General features: G+C 37.5%; 1 protein-coding gene across 11 annotated transcripts in view; it reads left to right on the top strand.

Annotated features, from left to right (window-relative positions):
- Positions 1 to 25,369, top strand: part of LIN54 (lin-54 DREAM MuvB core complex component) — a 67,680-nt gene that overhangs the window by 7,849 nt on the left and 34,462 nt on the right. For 4 of the 11 annotated variants that reach the window (XM_080797707.1, XM_080797703.1, XM_080797706.1 and 1 more), the window contains exons 2-4: positions 5,718 to 6,433; positions 11,281 to 11,404; positions 18,864 to 19,006. In XM_080797707.1, the coding sequence (XP_080653833.1) occupies positions 5,750 to 6,433; positions 11,281 to 11,404; positions 18,864 to 19,006 (951 nt within the window). In that variant the 5' untranslated portion in view covers positions 5,718 to 5,749. Of the gene's footprint in view, positions 1 to 5,717; positions 6,434 to 6,795; positions 7,036 to 11,280; positions 11,405 to 18,863; positions 19,007 to 25,369 lie in introns of those variants that run through there. The other 7 variants (XM_080797712.1, XM_080797704.1, XM_080797713.1 and 4 more) reach the window with 4 other exon arrangements.

The raw sequence follows: 25,369 nt of genomic DNA, 5'->3' as shown, positions 1-25,369 counted from the left end.
GACAAAATCACAGGGAATATTAGAAAACATTTGAAATGAATGATAATAAATTGAAAACAAAATAACATTAGTAGAATTCAGCTAGAGGTTTGGGGCAAATTTTTAATGTTAAGTATTTATTTTAGGGAAGAAGAAATCTGAGGGTTTTAGACATACTTTTTTTCTGGGAAGAGCCAGATAGCAAATAATTTTAGGCTTTGGAGGCCATGTAAATCTGGTATATGTTTATGTATACACTTTTTTTCCCCCCTCAGCTATTTAAAAATGTAAAAACCATTCTTAGCTGGAGAGCAGTTAACAGACTATGGGCCTGATTTGGTCTGTGGACTATAGTTTACTGAACTCTGATCTGTGTTTCTATCTTAAGCTTCTAGAAGAACAAATTAAACCTAAAGCAAGCAGAAGGAAGGAGATAAAGGTAAGAGTCAATTAAATTAAAAAATTGAGAAAGAGTTGAGAAAATCAGTGAAGCCAAGTGGTTCTTTGAAAAGATCAATAAAATTGATAAATCTCCAGGCAGACTGATGAAAGAAGGAGAAAACAAATTACCAAAATGAAGATGAAGAGTTGACATTTCTAACAGACATTAATATAAAATAATATATGTATAACTTAATGCTAATAAATTTGGCAACTTAGAGGAAATAGACAAATTCTTTGGAGGACTAAACTGTCAAATATCAAAGGTCACTGAATAACCCAAACAACTCCACATCTATTAAAGAAATTGAATTTATAGTTAAAAACAAGAAAACTTTATGTCTAGATGGCTTCATTGGTGAGTTCTGACAAACATTTCAGGAAGAAATAGTAACAATTTTATACTGACTTTTCCTGAAAATTGAAGAGGAGGCAACATGCCCCAACACATTTTATTAGGCTAGCACTATCCCCAGATAGCCACTATAAGAAAAAGGACTACACACCAATATCCTTCATGAGTGTAGACAAAAATGCTTAACAGAATATTAGGAAATAGAATTTAGGAATATACAAAGTATCATACGTCAGGACTGAGTAGGGCTTATTTCAGGAATGCAAAATTGGCTTAATAAAAATCAATATAATTCAAAGGCTAAAAGAGAAAAACCATGCGATTATCTCAGTAGTTGCAGAAAAAGCATATGATAGAAATACCCGCTTATGATTGGGGGAAAAAAACCCGTCCAACTTTGCAAACTGGAATATAAGTAAGCTTCCTCGGCCTGTTAAAGGGAATTTACGAAAAACCCACAGCTAACAAGTAAGATTGGGAACAAGGAAAAGTTGTCTGCTCTTACCACTTTCATTCAACATTTTACTGGAGGTCCTAGCGAGTGTAGTAAAGAAAGGAAAAAGAAATAAAAGGCATGCTAATTGGAAAAGAAGAAATAGAAATGTTATATTCAGACAGCGTGGATTGTGTTTGTAAAAAATCGTAAGGAACCTATAGCAAAAAGCTACTAAAGGGGCGCTTGGTGGCTCAGTGGGTTAAGGCCTCTGCCTTCGGCTCAGGTCATGGTCCCAGGGTCCTAGGATCGAGCCCCTCATCAGACTCTCTGTGCAGCAGGAAGCCTGCTTCCTCCTCTCTCTCTGCCTGCCTCTCTGCCTAATTGTGATCTCTCTCTCTGTCAAATAAATAAATAAAATCTTAAAAAAAAAACACTAAAAATCAATAAATGAATTTACCTAAGTTGTAGGCTACATGGACAATATGAAAAAAACCCCAGCTGTATTTGTATATACTAGCAGCAAACAATTGGAAAATGGAAAAGACTATTTGCAATGCATCAAAAAACGTAATGTTTAGGGATCAATTTATGTGCAAGAGCCGTACACTTGAATTATAAGACTTTGCTGAAATAAGTAGAGAGATATCGTTTGGGAGATAAGTTTTCTATTGGTCTTTGCAAATGAGGGAGTGACTGTCCTTTTAAATAATTATTTCTAGGATGTTTGTATAGCATACAGCCTTGAATGATAGATACAGCGGTTCCTGCTGTAGCCACGGGCAGATTTGCTTGTTGTGCAGTATAATAAAGATAATATCTTCCTGTGGACAGAAGGGCAGGTGTGCTTCAGCTCATTATAAATGAACCAGATTGACTGAGCTGAGGGTTATGAGTTGTGATACAAACCCCCTGCCTGCCTGCACAACATCTACCTGGGCCTCTCCGTGTCTACCATGGGGAACTTGTGGGCAGCCAGAACTCACCTATGTGTGATGCTCGTGTTCCTTGCTGTGCTGTAATAAGTCCTGTGTCTCTCCCCAAGACTACAGTGTGGTCTGCTAGTATCTGTGAAATGGTAACAGGATACTTTGTTCGCTTACAAAGAGGGTCTAAAATCTCAGATCCCTCATAGTTCTTGGCAGTTTGGGCCATGAAAATGGGGTGCTGATAGAGACCTAGCTTCCTGAAAGAGGAAGGTGACAGCCTTGTGGGTTAGGTTAGGGGATATGAAAAGACTCTGGCATCTGGTGGTGAATGCTCTCACTCACGTGGTGGACAGGGGGGCAGGGGCAGGGGCAATGTCATCCTGTGTTGTACCTCTTAATGGATATTTAGGGGTTGCACTGAGAGCCCAAATGGTGCTTTGGTTGTTGCACCAACTCCATAGCCCCAGCTGAGAGGCAGTGTGGCTATAATAACCGCTGAGTCAAGGAGCCCCCAAAGCTGAAATAATGGTCAGAAATAGGACACCAGAAAGAGTGTCAGAGGATCTAGAATTTTGGGTGCGTTAGAAGGTTGTTTAGTTGAGTTGTAACTGTGAGTACTTCAAACTGCAAGTAAGCACACGGCCAGACCACCGTCTCCTATGACTTGACTTCTCCCTCCTGCACCTTGACTTCAGGTGCTTGAAGGAGGAAGATGAATAGAGGTTGGGCAGAGATCTCCCTGTCCTTAAGGGGGTACCAGAGGCTATGCCCACATGTCCAGATATGCTGGGAGAACTTCAGGGAGAGCAGAGAGTTACTTCTGTGGTTGTGTTGGATACTTATGGCAACCAAGTCATCATCCTGCTTTGTTCTGCGGGGGATGGAGTGCACTAGATGCAATGGATGGGGCGTGGACAAGGTTTGCAGTAGGGAAAGGAAGCTAATGTGACATTGTGGGTTAGGCCCTTTGTCGTTTGGTACTGTTTCCATTGCTGAAGGTGTAATTGGTGTGGTGTTTTTACATGCCTACTTTAAACTCCCATAAATGTCAGAGAGGATTCTCTTGATCAGAAAGAGCTGCATGGAGAGAAGTCCTATTACTTTGGGATCTCAAAACGCTAGTAATTCGTTTGAGCTACAAGTTACCGTGACGGGTGATTTTATTTATTTTTTTAAAGATTTTATTTATTTATTTGACAGAGAGAGAGATCACAAGTAGGCAGAGAGGCAGGCAGAGGGGGAGGAGGAAGCAGGCCCCCTGCTGAGCAGACAGCCCGGTGCGGGACTCCATGCCAGGACCCTGAGATTATGACCTGAGCTGAAGGCAGACGCTTAATGCACTGAGCCACCCAGGTGCCCCATGAGTGGTAATTTTATAGTGTATATAAAGAACTTACCCAACTCAGTAAGAAGACAAAAAAACCCGTCTTTTTTTTAAAAAGGGAAAAGATTTTAATAGGTACTTTTCAAAAGAAGATACACAAATACACTGCATATATGAAAAAATGCTCAGCGTTGTTAGTCATCTGGGCATTGCAAGTGAAAACTACAGTGAGATGCCACTTCACACCCATTAGAACGGCTGACAATGCCAGTTGTTACTCAGGATGTGGGACATCTGGTCCTCTTGCGCGTTGCTGGTGGGTGTATATGGTGTGAAATAGTTTGGCAGTTTCATGGAAAGTTAAAGATAAATTTACCTTATGACACAGCAAGTCCACTTCTTGGTATTTATTCAGAAAATATGAAGGTATGTATCCATAACAAACTTAAACTTGAATGTTCATAGCAGTGTTATTTAGGAGTCCCAAATTGGAAGTAATTTCCAAACATCCATTCACAGGTGAATGGATAAACAAATCATGGTAGATTTGTGCGATGGAATATTACTCAGCGATAAAAAGGAACAGAACTCGTAGTAAGTGAAGGAGTAAAGGCAAATCTCAACATACTCAGGGAAAAAAGCTCATTTTTATTATTCCATTTATGTGAAGTTCTAGAGTGGGCAAAAAGTCAAACCTATAGTGATAGAGCAGAAGAGTGGTTCTGCCGGGTGGGATTTCTAGGGTAGGGGATTGACTGTAAAGGAGTAGACATGTTTTTTCTTCATTTAAAAATACCAGTGGTGGGGCGCCTGGGTGGCTCAGTGGGTTGAGCCTCTGCCTTTGGCTCAGGTCATGATCTCAGGTTCCTGGGATCAAGCCCCGCACCAGGCTCAGCGGGGAGGGCCCCCCCGCCCTGCCACCACCTGCCTGTCTGCCTACTTGTGATCTCTCTCTGTCAAATAAATTAAAAATCTTAAAAAAAAACAAAACAGTGGTAAAAATTTAAGGCAATGTAATTTTGTGATTAAAATTAAGAACTTCGGTGTAAAACATATCCTGATTTTGAGTCTGGGCTCTACATTTACTAGTTATGTGACCTTGGGCAGATTATTTAATCTAAGTTTCTTCAGCTGTAATATGGGAGTGGTAATGATACTATCACAGAACTGTGAGGATTAATTATGCCATTGTTGGTATATAGCAAGCGTTCAATAATGATTAATTTTGGTACTATTAGTATTTGTCAATGTTAATAATTATAATTTGGTGCCCATGTGTGTTACTCTTAATCTCAGATTGGGTATTGCAGTTTTGTATTTTTAAAAAAGGGAAGATGAAACAGAATTGCTGACTAGGTTTGTATTCATCTTTAATATTGTATGGGCAAATAACATTATTTAGTCAGTCAGGAACATGATGTACTCTCTTTAATATGTGAAGATAATGGTACTGATATCTTCATTGGAAGTTCTGCATAACCTTTGACTAAAAGCATCAGAATTCTGACTTGTTCCTAATTTGCTTTATTATTATTATTATTACCGCTTTTTTTGTAATGGGACTGGCTTCTACACCCTTTTCATTGGTTTCCTTTTTGACATTTAAATGGCTAAGGAGTATTTGAGAATCTTCTTCCCAAGTAAAGCTCTTTTGTTTTTGTTTTTGTTTTTGGTCTGAAGCTAATTGATCAGACTTGAGCCAGATAAGTCATTTAATCTGCATCTGCCGAGATGGATTACTCTAGAACTCCTTTAACATTAATTTGAATATTTAATGGATTTTTGTAGATGGCAAACTATCCTCATCTTAGAACCTAGCTCCCTGGAGATTTGAAGATATTTTCCAATATTTGTTTACATTTAAATCTTTATGCGAGTCAGCAGTTTTCAAGTCTGTCAATAGGAAAAAAACAATAACTGGCAAGAAATAAGGTTTTCAGACATGCCAAAGACTAAAAAGTTTTATGAGTGGGCATTGGAAAGGAGTGTCCTGAATGCAGTATACTTTTGGATTGAGACATGGCGCATGAGAATATTTGCTTCTAGTTTTGTGTCCCATGTGACTTATATTTCAGATTCCTGAAGGTTGAGAGTATGTTGAAGTGATGTAAGCCAAATAGGTATCAGGAATGTCCTTCATTCAGTTGTACATCAGCAACAAATGATTATTTTGTCACTAGCATTTCTTTTGAATAATTTTATTCCTAAATCTGTTTTGAAAACTAATAATTTATTCATTTTCAACTTTTCTTGCAGCGCCTGATCCACCTTCTAGCAGGAGAACGACCATGGAGGTGGTGCCAGCCGAGGTGAATAGTTTGCTTCCAGAGGAGATAATGGACACTGGTATAACTTTAGTGGAGGATGATAGTATTGAGGCTGTTATTGTGTCATCCCCAATTCCCATGGAGACAGAACTGGAAGAAATTGTCAACATAAATTCTACTGGGGACTCTACAGCCACGCCCATTTCCACGGAACCAATCACAGTGTACAGTAACCACACTAACCAAGTTGCAGTGAATACCACAATTACTAAAGCAGATTCTAATACCACAGTGAAACCAGCTTTTCCAAGTGGCCTTCAAAAACTTGGTGCTCAGACTCCTGTGACTATATCAGCCAATCAGATTATTTTAAACAAAGTATCACAGACATCAGATCTTAAACTTGGCAATCAGACCCTTAAACCAGATGGACAGAAGTTAATTTTAACAACTTTGGGCAAGTCTGGTTCACCAATTGTTTTAGCACTACCCCATAGCCAACTACCCCAGGCTCAGAAAGTTACAACTCAGGCCCAGTCAGGAGATGCTAAGTTACCACCGCAGCAAATTAAAGTAGTTACCATTGGAGGGAGGCCAGAGGTGAAACCTGTCATTGGTGTCTCAGCATTGACCCCAGGAAGTCAACTGATTAATACTACAACTCAGCCCTCTGTGTTACAGACCCAACAGTTAAAAACAGTACAGGTAAAAAAAAAAAAAAAAAAAAAAAAGGGAGCTTATTAATTCAAATGCATGTTAAAAATTAAATTGATTCATAGTCGTGTTTGTAGGGTGATTAAATGCATAGTTGTTACTGAATTCTTTTGAATGTTGCTATTAGTAATTGTGTGGTTTCTTTTCCATAAAGTATGATGTCTAATGCTTTGAAAATGTTTGCTAGAGAACTTAGAGCAAACTTAATTTTTGTTCAATTCCAACTTAGTGCATTTATACCTCTTTACTCGTTTTTAAGTGCATTTTATTCTCAGTAGTAGTTCTATTGCAAGTACGCTCTGCTGGTGTAAAGATGGCAGAGTTGCTGCAGGGGTGTCAAAATATCATACAGACATAATTTTTTTCAGTTAACAGATGGCCAGAGTCTAGGAAAACTTGCTTGCTCTGAGCAATCCTTGGAGCCAGCAAAGTGCATACTAGCCCGTGTGTGCCACCTCTTTGCAGTTTCCTGTCCATTGCCATCACTCGTATTTGCTGTGTGGAAAAGACAGTGTCACGTAATGGAAGGTAACACATTGGCTTTAGAAGTGGACCAGCTGGATTTGAGTCACCTCTGTGCTGCCCTGCCACGTGTACGACTTTGGATTGGTTACTTATCTTCTCTGAGTTTCTGACTTTAGCTGGAAGATGGCTCTTTGATGATGATGAAATACATAATAAAAGATAGTACTTGATGTGGTTCTCAAAAGTTTGAGGACCCTTGAAAATGGTGCCTATTATTAGTATGAATAGGATCCTAAGATAAAAGTTTAATAGAACATATATTAAACGGTTCCCAGTTTTCATGCTCAGATAGGCCTTTTTAGGTCATCACTGATCTTAAAATAAAATGATCCACTTAGGATCAGGAAACACAAATATATTCCCTGCTTGAAAGATTCACTGCTCAGAAAAAAGGAATGGACATGACTTAGAGAACTGATGCAGGTTTATAAGGAAAAGGAAGATATGGGGAACTATCCATGCTCAGCTGATGTTAGAAGTAATGATGTTTTGGTTATTGTGTTGGTAAAATAATGAGAAATTTATTTTTCATGGGCTTTTTTTCTTTAAGCTTTTGTTTTTAAGTGATCTCTATACCCAACATAGGGCTTGAACTCACAACCCCAAGATCAAGAGTTGCATACTCTTCATCTGAGCCCAACCAGGTGCCCCTCATGGGCTTTTTATTTAAGCACTTTGTTTGATTTCTCAAACCTTGTAATTTGCTCATGTCCCTCCTGCCACTATTAAATATTTAATGCTTTTTAAAAATTTTTTTAAAAAGATCTTATTTATATGAGAGAGGGAGAGAGAGGGCATGAGCAAGGGAGAGGGGCAGAGACAGAGGGAGAAGCAGACTTTCCACTGAGCAGGGAGCCACCATGGGGCTCTCGATCCCGGGACCCTAGAATCATGACCTGAGCCAAAGGCAGATGCTTAACCAGTGGAGCCACCCACATGTCCCTCTTTCTTGTTTATTATCATCTCCCGCTTATCTCTGAGTTCCTTTTACTTCTTTTGGTGAGAGTCTCTTGAATGAGATACACTGTCGTCGTCAAGCATCTTGAACTCAGCTTGATTTTTTTAAATCAGTTTTAAAACTTGTTTTTATTAGTTTGTGAGAGTTTACCTGGCTTTGGGGATATGGATTATAACCATGTTCACAATAAACTGATAATGAAAACCAGAATGTCATTTTTTTTCATTTACTAGGACATTGTATACATGCTATTTAATGACCAGTTTACTTGTATCCACAACTTTTCTACTATAATCCCCTAAGTACTGGCAACAACAGCAAAGACTGGGGTCTAGTTCTTATAACTCCTTTTATTATTGTTAACTTTTATGAAAGCTGATTTTATTTATTAAAAAGAACTTTTTTAAAAAAATTTATTTATTTGAGAGAGAGAGAGAGAGAGCACCTGTCGGGAGAGGGAGACGGAGAAGCAGACTGCCTCCTGGGCAGGGAGCTCGATGTGGGGCTCGATCCCGGAACCTTGGGATCATGACTTGAACTGAGGCAGACACTTAACTGACTGAGCTACCAAGGCACCCCAAAAAAAGAACTTTTATTTAAAAGCAAACAAAAATGAAAGAAACCCCATTTAGAATATTGTTCCACTTGTCCAGTTTTTAGGCAACTCTTTCAAATCTTTGAAACTCCAAAGTAACCTACAAAGCTCTAAAGCACAGGAAAAAATAAATAAATAAGAAGCTACACATTTATGTTTCCTCTTTAGGCACCAAAATATTTGGTTTAGTATTAAACAGTGTATATGATTCTCTGTTTTTTTTCCTAGACAATCCTCAGTGTTGTGTTAAGTTTATTTATTTATTTATTTTTAAAGGTTTTATTTATTTGACAGAGAGATCACAAGTAGGCAGAGAGGCAGGCAGAGAGAGGGGGAAGCAGGCTCCCCGCCCAGCAGAGAGCCCGATGCGGGACTCGATCCCAGGACCCTGGGATCATGACCTGAGCCAAAGGCAGAGGCTTTTAACCCACTGAGCCACTCAGGACCCCCTAGTGTTGTGTTAAGTTTAATCAGAGTATTGAAACTGTTAGGGTATGGACAGCAGGTAAGGGTGAAAAAGGAGACCTATCTTGAAAAACGAAAGAAAGAGGTGACAGTTGAGGCCAGAGGCAGTAACAAAGAAGTATCGTAACACTTAATTACAGATATGTAAACACTTCCCCATGTTCCTTGTGCATAATATATTAGAGTGATTAACAGCAAACAGTCTGGAACAACGTAACTCCTTATTAGCTCCTGAACTGATACACTACAGTGCCAATATTTACCTGGGTATATTATTTGATCATATATTTGCCTATCTTACTTGTAAAATTCCTTGTTTGAGTCATCTTTGTCTTTGTCTGCTGATTACATAAATTTGTTAAAAGTGATACTTCATGCTTTGTTTTACTTGATAAAGTAATTTTGTTCTAGAGTAGTTTAGAATTTAATAATGCAAAAAGTATGGTTCTTTGAAGGAACTATAAATCGTTATTTTCAACAGTGTGCCACTAAAGAAACATAACAAGGGCAAATTGGAATTGTTCATTTAAATAATTAATGTGCTTTTGGTCATATTGTTTAGATTGTTTTTCTGATTGGTAAGTATTCATATAGTCATATGGTTGTGAAAACCAATTAAAAATAGGGAAATACTCTAAGCTCCTAATCTTTATAGTTAAGAATATTCCCCCCAAAAAAGAATATTTATTACAAGACGTGGGTTTCTTTTTTTTTTTTTTTTAAAGATTTTATTTATTTATTTGACAGAGATCACAAGTAGGCAGAGAGGCAGGCAGAGAGAGAGGAGGAAGCAGGCTCTCCAGTGAGCAGAGAGCCCGATGCGGGGCTCGATCCCAGAACCCTGGGATCATGACCTGAGCTGAAGGCAGAGGCTTTAACCCACTGAGCCACCCAGGCGCCCCAAGAGAACATCAATACCTTTTCCTTTTGAGATTATTAGACTAAGTCAATAGATGATATATTCTGATATCTTAGAATTTTAGGCCTGTAAACACAGTTGGGAAATATATTCCCTTTATGTCTCCCAAACTGCATCAGTTTTTTTAAGTATAGTCATGCATTTATTTGGACATACCAGTTTTGCAAGCTGGATATTTTTTTTTCTTAGTATGGTAATGGGTCTCCTTGCCTTTTTTTTTTTTTTTTTTTAAAGCAATTTGTGTTTCATTTATATTTTGTTTTGTCAGCCACATGTTCTGAGTATAAGAAAATAAAATATTCTAGGTATAAAGTAATGTGTTATTTAGTTTAATTTATAATTTGAGTACAAAGCTGATATTTATGTAGTTCTGAGATCCATTGCAGCTTCTGGTATATTTCTGTCATTCAAATTGGTCATGTTAATTCATTTTAAGTCATTATTTCCAATATTAGCACTTTTAGGTCCTCAATTTTCATATCTGACAAAAAATAAAATTAATATTTAATGTCTTCCCTATCATAGCTAATTTCTGCACCTAACTTTTAGAAGAAGCTATCTATATCTTAGCATACATTGATAATTTCAGTATTAAAACATTGATAACTCTACCCTCCTTGACTTGTGGAGAATTTTAGTTCAGGTCAACAGTGTGCTGATACAATAAGATCAGGGATGAGTATAAACCCTACCTTCAAAGAATTGATAGTCTAGTAAACAGTATTTGAGCAAATAACATTTCTAGCCCCTTTGTCTTTAGAGTAGTCTTTGTTTTGCCAAACTTACTCTTTGTATCCTAGGGCATTGACTTGTTCAATTCTTTGTATATCTACCCCTGATCTATATATATAAATATATAGATATATCTCTAACGCTGAAGATCTAGTCATAAGCCTGTCTTTATTGTGTATTTATATTTTGCTACCAGGGGCCAATGTAATTGCATTTACAAGTGGCTTCATCATTTACATTATGCTTTCTTAATTGACTCTGTCTTTCTATTATTGAATAATTTGTTATTTTGAGAACGAATATTGCTACGTTGTAGTGTTTTAGTATTATCATTAATAAGCATTATTATTAAACATGTCAAAATACTCATTTGTTTTTCATCATATGCATATTGTCCTATAGACTAAGATAAGAATTTACAATAAAAATGTAAAGGTATTGCTATATATTGACTTAAGGATGGGATCACATTAGTATTTTGATGAATGGCTGCATTTTAGGTGTTGTTAACATGATTACTTAGATATAATCTGTCAATTGAGCTGGTTTCATATGTACTTCTATATATCAATCTTCTGTTTAATTTTGATTGAATAGGTGTTTTACAGAAACAGATCGTCTTCATAGTTATTTATATATTTCAGATTGCTAAGAAGCCTCGAACACCAACCTCTGGTCCAGTAATCACGAAGCTGATCTTTGCAAAACCAATTAATAGTAAAGCAGTTACAGGACAGACAACTCAAGTATCACCACCAGTCATTGCAGGTTATATTTCTTTATAGTTTATTAAGCTATTTATTTACCTCCTTTTTAGGTTTAAAAAGGGCTGTTCTGCCATCTTGTAATGTTTTAGTGCAACAAGTAGGGTTATTATTATAAACCAAACTAATAAGAAATGTGACACGTACTAAATGTATGCTTGGAACAAAATACCTTATCTCAAAATCAGTCCATTACTTTAGTCTCCTTAGTTTTTTATCATGAAAGTAGTGAAGTCTTAAACTCCAGTGATACTAGCTAACATTTGTCTAGTGTTTACTATGTGCCTCGCACTATTCTTAGCTCTTTACGTAGTGACTTAAATAGTCCTTGGCAATCCTGTGAAGTAGGTATTAATAACAGCTCCATTTCGCCAATGTGGAAATGGAGGCACTCAGCTCGTAAATCGTTGAATTGAGATTTGAACCCAGGCAGTTTGTCTCTAGAGGACATGTAGTTAAGTTTAATAGATTTAAATTAATACCCACGAGACAGTAGTATTTCGTGGTTTCTGTTTGAATTTTTGGTTTCAGTGTGTTAATATGCTTTATATGCAGTTTTCTATGAACAGAAGATTATCACAATGATAGTAATTACTTAATTGGTAACAGAATTTTAACTATATTTTCCAGCAAGTTCCTTAGTGTGGCCTAGTTCTCTTTTATTACATACTTTAAAATTTGTCATCACCAGTAGCTGTAACACCTCAAATCTTGACCTCAAGTATTTCATTTTCTTCATGGTTTATCTGCCTTTGTATTCCCAATCTAGCAGTTCTTTGACTTTGAGATCTCTAATCCATTAACCCTTTTGTTTTCTCGTTAGTAATCACCCACTTCCTGTCCTCAGAGTCTTCCTTAGTCAACGTGGAGCCCATGACCCATGGTTATCACTCCCAAGCAAACACCACTGGTACTCTTTTTCCCCTTCTCCTTCTATATATCCAGCTCTCTTCTTACTTCTTGCCTGGTGGGGTGCTCAATACTTCTAGAAACACATCCATGGTGACTGGTCTTTAATTCAGAGCTATACTAACATGACTCTTTTTACCAGTTAGGAGCTTATTTCTAATTTCCTTTGTGGTTAAGGGTTTATGGAAGTACCTCTGGGTGGCAGATTTGACTAGAGACTTCCAAATGCTAATTACCCATTACTAGAAAGTGTATTCTTGATGAGGGTAAATTAACTAACCATGGGAAGGGTAAAGTGGGAGGGGATGTATACTAAAGCCACCTACTAGACAACTGTGAAGTCAATGGCAGTGATTTGTCATTTTCCTGAGGCTTTGCATTGTATCTAGGGAAGCTTCTCATTTTAGTTCAGTGAGAGGAGGCATGGAGAGATTGTAATTTGAGGGTAGTGGTGGTGAATGAATTTTCTCTTCTGGCCCTCAGCAGAGATGTGTGATGTTAAAGGAGGCTGGTGTCTTGAGGACTGTCATGGGAGGCAGGTATGGCGCCCGAAGAAAAAGTGGAACGGGTTTGAATTTGGAGCTGGTTCAGGAAGTGGGCTTCAGTTGGCTGAAAGTAAGGAAGGCTTTGGATATGTTGATGAAAAAGGGACCCCACCGGTCCTCAGGGAGGTTTTGGGAGGTTTTGGTGGAGAGGATTAACCAAGAGGGATGTCTCAGTGCAGTGTTTTTTGTTTTGTTTTGTTTTGTTTTTTACTCGTTTTGAGTTTGAGAGAGTTCCTTAAATTTTTTAATTAGGTGGGAAAATTATATACTAAACAATTGTGGTATTTGCAGAAGTGTCTGAATGAGTATTTGGTAAATGCCAAGATTTCACCTCTTTTACATTTGACTATAATGATGTCATTGCTGGGTCTTTGGATCATTTATATAATGTGTTTACACACTAATCATAACTTCACCTTTTAATTATAGGCAGACTTATTGGCTCTTCCAAAAGGCATAGGTAGACCTCTGTTAAACTTTATTAGAATTGTTAGCATTAAGTTCAGTAGGAGAGAGAATTTCTACTGTCAACTGATACCTTATATAGCCTTTTTAATTCATTTGAGACAAATTTTAAACCACTGAAGCAGCTTTCCTATTGAATTCTCTTTATCACAAGGTTTTATCTTTATATTGTGCTATTGATTTTTCAAAGTACATTTAGATTGTTTTTAAATGATTTTTGGGCTTCTCATTGAAGATAGATATCTTTTTCTGTCTTGTAGTCAAGATAAACTTACGTTTATATATGTGATTTTTCTAAAATGCAAATCTGATCTTGACACACCCTTGCTCAAGGTTTTCTAGGCTGTATCCATTTCTCATCTGTTTCTTGGCTTCATTCTGTCAGATTTGAATTCAAGTTGCAGTGCTTTCTTAACATTAAAGGCATTGCTGATTTAATGCATACTTTTTTCATTTTCACCTCTTATTAGTTCCATACTTACTGCTTAAACTTATTTTAAGAGATTACCAAATGGACCGTGTTCTCTTAGGACTTAGGATCTTAGCATTGTTCCTTTTACTTAAAATGCCTTTCTTTGCTATACTCTGCCCCTGATTGTCTCATGTATTCCCATAGAACTTAATTATACCTACTAAAGTCTTAATTTTAGGGGTGCCTAGGTGGCTCAGTCATTCGTTAAGCGTCTGTCTTCAGGTCAGGTCATGATCCCAGGGTTCTGGGATCAGTTTCCGCATCTGGCTGCCTGCTTCTCCCTCTCTCACTCCCCCTGCTTGTGTTCCCTCTCTCACTGTCTCTCTCTCTCTCTCAAATAAATAAATAAATCTTTTTAAAATTAACATACAATGTATTATTTGCCCCAGGGTAAAGGTCTGTGAATCATCAGTCTTATACCTCTCACAGCACTTACCGCAGCACATACCCTCCCCAGTGTCCATCCCCCAGCCACCCTCTCCCTCCCCTTCACCCCCCAGCAACCCTCAGTTTGTTCCCTGAGATTAAGAGTCTCTTATGGTTTGTTTCCATCCCCAGTCCCATCTTGTTTCATTTTTTCCCTTCCTACCCCCCATGATCTGCCACCCTGCCTCTCAAATTCCTCTTATCAGAGAGATCATATGATAATTTTCTTTTTCTGATTGACTTATTTCACTTAGCATAATACCCTCTAGTTCCATCTACCGTCATTGCAAATGGCAAGATTTCAGGGTTTTTTGATGGCTGCACAGAATTCCATTGTATATATATACCACATCTTCTTTTTCCATTCATCTATTGATGGACATCTAAGCTCTTTCCATAGTTTGGCTATTGTGGACACTGCCGCTATAAACATTCAGGTGTACACGCCCCCTCGGATCATTGCCTGCCCCCCCAACCCCCATCTTTTGGAGTAAGTCTCTTGATTCTTGGAGAACAACCAACAATAGAGTGTAAATACCTTGGAAATGGACTTCAAGGGGAAATTGTCTAACTTGTATACTTGCTTGACTCTGTCTGCAGAGCTAAGGATAAATAGGGATTTGGAGAGTAGATAATCAGGAGAGATGCTACCTGGATGAAAAATAAGCAATAAAGTTACATTTGTATCTTTAGGGTAGATACCCAGTAGTGTGACTGCTGGGTCTTAGGGCAGCTCTATTTTCAACTTTTTGAGGAACACCCACAGTGTTTCCCAGGGTGGATAAATAAATATTTAAAAAAAAAATTCTTAACCAGACTTCTTTAAATTTCATACTGGTGGAAATAAAGTATTTTCATCCCTAATTAACATAAAAAAATAAATTTCATATTGGTTTTTAATATTTCCATTAGTCACTGTATTATAATTCTTGGTTTTCTTGTCTGTCTCCCCTACTATATTTATAATTTTTGTAGTGATAATTTTTTTGCTTTGTTCTATCATCTAATTAAGAAAAATTATTTATATTTTAAAAATTATGATAAGATATATGTACATAAATTGTGGTATAATATATATAAAATTTTAATCATTTTCAAGTGGACTGTTCAGTGGCATTAAGTATGTTCACACTGTTGTAACACCATCACCACCATCCATCTCCAGAACTTTTCTCATCTTGCAAAAGAGAACCCCTATCCTTATTAAACAATAACTCCCCTTTCCTTCCTCCACCCCCCAACTCCTAACAGAGACTTTTTGTCTCTGTCAATTTGATTACTCTACGTATCTCATATAAATGGAATTATACAGTATATGTTCTTTTGTAATTGGCTTATTTCACTCAGCATAATGTCCTCATAGTTCATCTATGTTGTAGCATGTAAGAATTCCTTTTTTAGGTGAATAATACTCCATTGTATATATGTACCACATTAATGGTAGCTCTTTTATCTTGTTTATCCTTCTGGCCTTGGCACAGTTTCTGGCACATAGATGTGGTTCGTTGAATGTGTATTTTTGAATGAATGTGTATGTTGTGGAAGTGGTGTGGTGTGTGGGAGGAGCTACTGGGAAACTTGGGTTTTAGTCATGGCTCTCCTATTGATTTTGTCTGTGATCTTGGGTAAATATCGATTCATCTTCTTTCTTTCTTTCTTTTTTTTTAAGATTTTATTTATTTATTTGAGAGAGAGATCACAAGTAGGAAGAGAGGCAGGCAGAGAGAGGGGGAAGCAGGCTCTCCGCTGAGCAGGGAGCCCGATGTGGGGCTCAATCCCAGGACCCTAAGACCATGACCTGAGCCAAAGGCAGAGGCTTTAACCCCCTGGAGCCACCCAGGCACCCCCGATTCATCTTATTTCTATAAGATGTCGATACCCAACACTTCAGAAGGCTTTGGAGATGGTTAAATGAGATACAGAGGTCCTCGTTCTTGGAGCTCCCGAGGTACAGGGTTGCTACAGTGGAGAAAGCTTCATCAATGTGAAAATATTCACTGATAAATTAATCTCTTACAGAATTAGTCCTCTCTTAGATAAGCGAGCTCCCTGCCTGCCCCCCCAACCCCCGTCTTTTGGAGTAAGTCTCTTGATTCTTGGAGAACAACCAACAATAGAGTGTAAATACCTTGGAAATTGACTTCAAGGGGAAATTGTATAACTTGTATACTTGCTTGAATCTGTCTGCAGAGCTAAGGATAAATAGGGATTTGGTGAGTAGATAATCAGGAGCAATGCTATCTGGATGAAAAATAAGCCAGCCCCTAAAAAAGAATAACTTGAATTTTAAAGAGGTGTAGAGGGTTCTTGGGAGAATTGATGAAACCCTGAAATACATTGGCAGAGATGACCTTCAATATGATCATGTTATGCCCGTCAAACAGAATCTGTCATTTTGCTGACATACACATTTTCAGAAAAATCCTCTTTCCCCACACTTACCAGTTCGTTCTAAGAGTTAGTGTAGTTTTAATTATAGATTGGATTTTTGTTAAGTATAAGCTCCCCCCAAAAGTGAAAGTTTTACTTTTAGTTTTCTTTGTTATTTAAAATTTTTGTCCCTGTTTTAAATGAATTCATTTTTAAGTGGCCTTTATTTGGATCAGTTATTTTCAGGAATTGAGAATTTTCTGTATTAACTTGATCATAAACTTTTTTCTGAATCTGTGTAATGCCAAATAAATAAGAAATTATAGTAATAACCATAAATGATGAACATTTTATGGAACTTTGTCTTTATTGATAATTTATTTTCTTAAAAATGTAATGGTTCTTGGGGCTTCAGATTTATCCCACAGGTATTAGTTTTAGAAACTAGAATAGGCAAACGTTTTACACTTTAGGATGGCCTAAAAATATTTGATGTAAATTTCATTTAGTTTATGTAGAATTGACTGACTTAGTTACGATGTAATTTAGGTTTAAAAAAAAAAACTCAACTGAAATTCATTAGTGAGTATTATCAGTGAAATTAAATGTAACCAGGTACTACAAAGAAATTGAAAAAATTGTAGTTAAAATATTTTAAAAATGCTTAAAGTTCAGATTAAGTACTTTACAGTACACAGAAACTATGTACTGTGGCACTGTTATCAGAAAAAATAATCCAGACGCTCTGAAGTGCTAGTTCTTGATTTTTGTCTAAAGAGAAAGGCCTTTCTTTTTTTTCTTTTCTCTTGCTTTCTCCCCTCCCTCTCTTTTTCATCTCTGGATATATCTATGAATTAAATCATAGCATCTAAGAGGGGATTTTAGAGGTAATGTAGTTATCTACCTTTTCTCTTTCTTGGGTGCTTGAATTCCCTCTTTAGCCAGTGGATTTGATTATACAGCATCTGCTTGGAACACCTTCAGTGACTGAAAACTCACTTGTGAGAAATAGTCATTTCAGTTGGAAGTTTTTGTTAGAAGTTCTTTCCTAGTGCTGAGCTGAAACTTCTGTTTCTGTGCGTTAGTGCGGTGCGTCTGATATGTTACAGAGTGGCTCTAATCCTTCCACTCGACAGCCTGCGTCAGTCAGGATCATCTTGGCTTTCCTGCCCTAATCAACAATCTGAGTCTCAGAAGTTTAAAAAAAATTGTATTTTTTGTTCGTACTTGATAAGATTATCTACATGTCCACTGTGGATTAGAAAGGGGGCTCTTCTTATCATGATCTCTCAAGGACTCAGGCTGACAGAGGGACCGTCATCTCAGATGTGGCAGAGCGAAAGAGAGCTTTGAAAGGTCTTGCATAGGCAGTAAATGCTCTGGCCCAGAGTGACACATATCACCTCTACACGCAGTTCATCAGTTAGAACTTGTCACGTGTCCCTAACCTACTCCCGGGGTGTGGGGAGGGGTCAGAAGGCAGTTCTCTCACGTGCCCAGAATGGGAGAGAACCAGAGTGCTTGGTGAACCGCTGTCACACATGCCTGTCTGTCTTTTAAGAATTTGGAGATGTGTCATGTCTTTGTACTCCTCTCTTGCCTAGGATAAAAATTCCCAATATTTCAACTCGTTGTGATATGATTCCCAATTTCCTAAGCCATCCAGACACCCTACAGTTTTCCCGTGTTTTTCCTGATGGGTGTTGTCCAGAAGGGAACACAGTATTCCTGAATTCCTGTTGGAAGTTTTTCTTTTCCTTTCGGCAGTCTGAAATCAGGTAGTATTAAACCAGTGTTCAAGCTGGTCCGATAACTTTCATTGAGGTGGCTTTAAATTGTGTGCTGAATGGTTTAAGTTCAGAGTAAGAAACCTGCAGTATAGCACAGAGATTAAGTTTTGAGACTGATTCAAGGCCTGACTTTCAGGAGCTGCGTGATATAGGGCCTGTTGTGTAGTTGTCCTGAGCCTGTTTTCTAATTCCGATAGATGGAATTTAGCAGGATTGATGAGAATGTGAGCAGACATGGCTTTTCATGGGCTTTACCTTAAGTGGTATTAAGATACTAAGTGTTACTAAGAAGCATTGTTTTGTTTCCTTCTGACTAGGTTCAACTTAGTTCTCCTAGGACTCACTTGAGTAGTTTAAGTTCATGCCTGGATACAATGAAGTAGTGAACAGATGTACTGCAGTCCTTGTGGGTGTAGATCATCAACACATACATTTTTATATTATTATTGAAAAAAGTCGAACTGATGTGCTGCCTCTCATTTGCAGGTAGGGTTCTTTCACAGTCTACTCCCGGGACTCCATCAAAGACCATAACAATATCTGAAAGTGGTGTTATTGGATCAACTTTAAATTCTACAACACAGACACCAAATAAAATAGCCATCTCACCTTTGAAATCGCCAAATAAGGTAAAAAAAAAAAAAAATTAGCCACAAATGCCAAGTGTTGTGGTTAATGCTTTTATGTTCTTACTAGTCACTTTAGATACTTCAGTTTTAATATATTCCTGAACAAGTAGTAAGGGTTCATCAAATACTAGATTAATTTAGTAATCAAGGTTATATGGCAGAAAAAAAACAAAACTTACTCTAAACACATAGTAACCTAGTAATCATGTTGCATGCGAAGATAATTTCCATGGCCCATATGAATGTGGGTACAACAAAGCTCTCTTGAATGAGGTACATGATGTGTTTAGTTCTTCGGTTAATATTTGTGCAAAATTACTGTCTTTGGGAAGTCACATATGTAGTGACTATATGAATTTAAAACATTAAATGTAACTTTATTATATTATTATTATTTTGATAAAATACTCTGTTTTCTGCTTAAACTGTCCTGGTTTTCATGGAGATCTGAGCTTTTGCTGGGAAACAGAGTAACCAGAGTACTAGAAATTGCCAGGTAACCAGATTCTCAGAGTCTTTAGACTTAAGTACAGATCATTCAGAGCATTCAAAAGCTTTTCATAATTTGTTTTCATCTTAAGGTAGCTATCATTTTACTCTTATGTCAAGTAAGTAGTCTTCACTCACTTTCCTAAAACATAGAGTGATTATACCAGCATAACATTTTGAAAAGGTATGTTTTAAAGGATAAATTCAGGTGGAAAGCTAAGCATCATTGTTCCGTAAAATGCTGCCTTTGTGATTCTGGAAATTTACTACCCTTTATACCACCTTTTTCCTTAACTTATTATTATTCATTAATAGAACAAATGTTAAACATTTGTTTTACATTTTTTAAAAAGTATAGCTGTTGGTTTCTGTCTTAGTGAGACTTGAATATAATGTATGTCTCTTATAGTTCATTAAAATGGGATTCTATCTGCATAATAATAGAAAATAGTAATTTACTTAAATGAGGTGATTTCAATAGATATTTGAGTGCTTACTATGTGCTATGCATAGTGATAGGCATTGGGGATAAAAGCACAAATAAGACAAGTTTTTCATTTCAACAAGGAAGTTAGACCTAAACATTGAATATTGCCCTACAGAATCATGACGGTTACAAGTGGGTTGATGAGCTCTGCATGTATCAGGGAAGGTTTATACAAAGGCTGTTCTTGAAAGCTCTTAACCTTAAAGGTGTTTTGGGTCTTAGTTGTGGGTAAGCAGAGGAGGCTTTCTGGATTGAAGTAATACTTTACACACAAGTGGAAAGTTGTGTGGCCCTTGAGGGAACTACATTGCTTTGGTAGTGTGAGAGCTGAGGGTGCTGAGGTTAAATGGAAGGTTTTATTATCTTTAGGGGAGTTTGCACTGTATCATTCTTGAAGACTTTCTGTGGCTTTCCATTGATTCTAGCACAGTGGTGTCCTTATCTGCATATTGGGATCACCTGGGGAATGCCTGGTTCCTACCCCCAGAGATGGTTTTAATTGATCTGGAGTTTGGCCTGGTATCAGGATTTTTAAAGCTTAGTGATTTTAATGGGTACCCTAAATTGGAAACCACGACTCTAGCATAATATGAGATTTGCATTTTGAAAAAGAGGATTCTTGTGGCAGTATTCTGAGAGAGACTAGTTAGGTTAGTGATTCCCAGCCTTGGGTGAACTTTTGAAGCACCCTGGAACCCCTTGAAAACACTAATGGCTGGGTCCTACCCTGACTCCATTTAAATGAGAGTTTCTAAGGCTGGGGTCTAGGTATTTTAATATTTTATAACGCTGAAGTGTGGGCCAGGGTGGGAAATCACCAAGTTAGATTATTATAGTACGTTATGTTTGAGCTAGACTGGTAGCTAAGGGGCTTGGGAAGAAGAGATGTATTAAAAGAACTTTAAGACATAAGGCTGGAAATCAGGGTCCTAGGGAAGGGAAGACTCTAGGATGACTCCTAGATTCCTGACTTGAACAACAGGGTAGGTGGGGGCACCATGGACCAGTATGACTGGTCCATGGCCTATCCTTGATGGCATACAGATGGGAACTAGCTTTGTTTTTCTCTCATCCTTGACTTTAACCATGAGATCTTGGATCTTCCTTCCCTACCTCTTGATAAGAGGCTATTTTTCCGTATAAGAACAAGCCTTATTTTGGTGACTAAATTCACAGGTATGAAAGTCTAGTCAAAACCTTAAATCTAGGGGCGCCTGGGTGGTTCAGTGGGTTAAAGCCTCTGCCTTCAGCTCAGGTCATGATCCCAGGATCCTGGGATCGAGCCCCACATCAGGCGCTCTGCTCAGCAGGGAGCCTGTTTCCCTTCCCCTCTCTCTGCCCACTTCTCTGCCTACTTGTGATCTCTCTCTCTCTGTCAAATAAATAAATAAAATCTTTAAAAAAAAAAAAAAACCCTTAAATCTAGTTGAAAGCTTCTCTCTCAACTCAGACCTAATCATGGCTCAGGGACCATGTAGTGGAGAAGAGGAGTGTAATCTGTTTCTTCCCCTCTTCTACCCTCCCCTCTTTCTGCTTTTGCTACTGATTGGAAGGATGATTAGAAGAGAAAGGACAAAGTTTTATATGCTGGAACTATTGTAATCTAGCGGCCAGTGTGGCAGGTGTCCCAAATGTGGACTTTTACAGAGGTGCATTTAGGAAAGTTTTTGGAGACGCCTGTGGATATGTCCACATTGCCCAGTTCTCTGTCAAGAGTGTGGTACACACCCAGGCTATCTTTGGCGGTTTTCTCCTGACTGTCTCTTGCCTCCTGTAGTCTACCCTACAGCCTTTTACTTCGGGACACCCTGACAGCAGAGGCGTATGTCTTCGGCCCCTCAGGATGCTGTAGCCCTTCTGCAGCATCAGTTTGGCCAGTAGGAAGCCTGTAGAACCCAGTGAGAGAAGTGCCCCTGGACTAACTGCTGTCCTCCGTGTTGTTGCTCTGCCATTTTGATGGCTTCGTCCAACTTCTTGCTGTCACAGTTCTCCAGGCTGGGACCAGTCTCTGTGTTCACCTATGTCCTAAACTGGGGGTATGTGTCAGGTTATCCCAAGAACTCTCTCACTATTCATTTCTGGTGTGGGTAGACCAAGATGGGCTTAAGAGTTTAACACACACACACATATACACACACATGCATACACAGTTTCTTTATCAGAGTCTGTTGCCCGCCAAAAATTAAGATGTCCATTTTCCTTTCTTATAGTTATCACCCAGTCTGTCCCAGAGATTTTCTTGGAGAGCCCCTGCCTTTGTTCTTACTGAGGTATAAAGCCTTAACATTTTCTCTGTTAATGAATTAATTTCTATTTCTAATCTGTTTTGTTTCATTTTCTATAGTCAGGAAGTGGATGATAGGGATGCTCTCTTTCAGTAAGTCTTCCCTGGATGTCATGTCTTCCTTTTTAGAGTGTGGGGCTTTATCATTTGTAGTTCTCAGCCTTGGAGGCCTCACTTCAGTTAAATTTGAGATAGTAGAAAGAAAATCACGTAATCGTTTTATACTAGAGAGGGAATATAGAATAGCTGATTTGAGCAAAAAGGTACTATTTAATTCTTGAGATGTTGGTCATTGAAGTACCCACTGATTATCTAAAGGAAGATGTCCATTAGGAAGCTGAACATAGGCAGTGACTGAAACTATGCATATAGATGAAATCAACCAGGGGGCATGAGGTTGTGTGTAGAGAGAAGAAAGCAGGACCAAACCACAGAAATATTAAGTATAGTCGAAGAGAAGGAATCAGTGGAAAGGAAGGAATGTTAAGAGATGTTGTAAGAGAAACTAAAAAAAAGTGGAAGGGGAGATGACTTCAAGAATGATATTGGGCTACAATCTCAAATGTCAAGAAAGTCAGTTAAGAAAAAGACTGAAAAGTAAGGATTTGGCCCATTGATCAAAAGGAGACTCCAAGTAACCACCTTTTCCTACCTGCCAACACTCACACTCTGACCACCATCTGCCTTGAATAAACAGGAATTCTCTCATTATTTGTTCCTGTTTATATAGGGTACCATCCAGAGGCCCAGATTCCTACATCACCTTTTCTCTCTCACATCTAATCTCCTTATTAAGGCTGTCAGTGTCTTCTATCCCTGTTCTGACCTATCCCATCCTCTTGAACTCCCTCCACTGTGCCCTCCCTGGAGTTCATAATCAAAATAATACCTTAATCCTCAACCTCTTTACTGAATGTTCCTTTTACTTTCTTGTTTTAGCAGATACCCAACTCTCTCCCAAGATACTTGCTTTTCCAGCAGATCTCTTAAATGATTGCCACTTTTTTCCCTCCTTTAGTCCTTAGGCCACTGAGCCTGCAATGGAGGGGGTGGGACTGCGTGTCTTCTGTGCTGCTTCTCATCACATTCTGCAGACCATTCTCACTTTCTTCTCCATCTTTGAAACTGATGTTATCAGGCTTATTTTGGAAGTCAGGCATGTCCGGTGTTTTCACAATTTACTTGATACTGTAGTTATCTCATATTGTAGGATGTATTTCTTCCATTCTGTTTATTTTCTAAAGTAATACTCAGTTCTCTAAAGTATTTATTAGGTATGTAAATAAGCACTAAGCCAATGAAAAGATGATTCTACTTGGTTTACTTTCTTCTTGCTTTAGATTTTAGCAGTGCTGTTCTCTACTTTCTGACATTTAATGTCTTTTGTCCTATAATCTTATTCTTACCCTTAAGTACTGTTTTTTTTTTTTATGGCATATTTCGATTTATTTCTGAAGTGCAGTGTGATTTAACATGCAGAAATCTATCCATCGAATTCACAACATTAATAGGAAAAAGAATAATTTTACGAATATATGCAGTACATCTCAATACATGTAGAAAAATCCTGATGGTAGCCAGCCTCCATTTTGGTTAAAAATACTTCAAATAATAAAAATAAAAGGACAATTTCATAATTAGAAAGGGGAGAAAATGTATCTAACTTCATGTTATGGTGCAGTGTTGAACAAGCATATCCACTTTCCACACTTGTTCAGTTCTACTGAAGGCCTGCATTTAATGCGATATTGCAAGAAAAAGAAACAAATGGCATAGAGTTTCAGAAGAAAGTAAAAAAAAGTCACAAATTACATATTATATTATCATATGCATGTGAAATTTAAGAATCTGTTCTTGAACTATTAGAATTATATTAATAAGATGATTAGATACTTAGACAATATAAAAAGTATTTCTAAACCAATTATATTTAATATAATGGTTCATATGATTGGATTTAAATCTTGCATCTTACTAGTTATTTTTTCTTTGTCTCATCTCTCTTTTTTTTTGTTTTAACTTTTTCTGCCTTCTTTTGGGTGAATTGAATAGTTTTTGTGATTCTGTTATATCTCCACTATTGGCTTATTATAGTTTAAACTTTTAAAAATTTATTGGTTGTTCTAGAGTCAAATAATACATTTTTTTACTTATTTTAGTCTACCTTTATATTTATGTCACTTCATGTAGTGTAAGAACCTTACAATTGAGTATTTCCAGTTCTTTTCTCCTATCCTTTATGCTGTCATTTTTAAACATTTTACTTTTACATGTTATGAACTCCATAGTACATTTTTTGTTTTTGCTTTACACAAAATTACCTTTTAAAATAATTAAAAATAAGAAAAGTAAGTTCTTTGTTTTCATTTTAGCTGTATCTTACACACCTCCGTTCTTTCTGTAGGCCCCAATCTTAGTTTGGTATAAAACTCCTCCCTAAAGAACTTTCCTTAGGAGGGGTGCCTGGGTGGCTCAGTCCATTGAGCATCCAACTCTTGGTTTCGGCTTGGGTCTTGACATCACAGCCCACCTCAGGCTCTGCGCTCAGTGGGAATCTGCTTGTCCCTCTCCCTCTGCTCCTCCCCCACTTGCATTCTCTCTCTCTCTCAAATAAATAAATAAAATCTTTTTAAAAAGCCTTTTCTTTAAAATTAAACTTTCTTTTAGGGAAAATTCTGCTAGCGAAATTCTGTCAGCTTTTGTATTGCATGAAAAAGTCTTACTTTCAGCATTACTCTTGAAAGGTATTTTCATTGGGTAAAAAATCTTGGGTTGTCAGTTTTCCCCAGAGCTTTAAAAAAGTCACCCCATTGACTTCTAGTTTGCATAATTTTTGGCGAGAAATATTGTTGTAATTTTTGTCTTTTCTTCTTTTATATATGTAATGTATCTTTTCTTCCCGTGACTGCTTTCAAGGATTCCTCTTTATATTTGGATTTCTGTGTTTTGACTGTTAATGTATCCAGCTCTGTGCTGTGTTATTATTGTTTTCTTTTTAAAATACATATTTATCTTGATTTTAAACTGTCTTGGGTATATAATTTGTTGTCTTTTTTTAAAAACTTTTAACTATTATCTCTTCAAATATTTCTTCTACCTTGTT

This window comes from Martes martes (assembly GCF_963455335.1).
Source record: "Martes martes genome assembly, chromosome: 2".
Lineage (NCBI taxonomy): Eukaryota > Metazoa > Chordata > Mammalia > Carnivora > Mustelidae > Martes > Martes martes.
The sequence above is the reverse complement of the archived record's forward strand: the minus strand, read 5'-3'. Positions and strand labels throughout refer to the sequence as shown.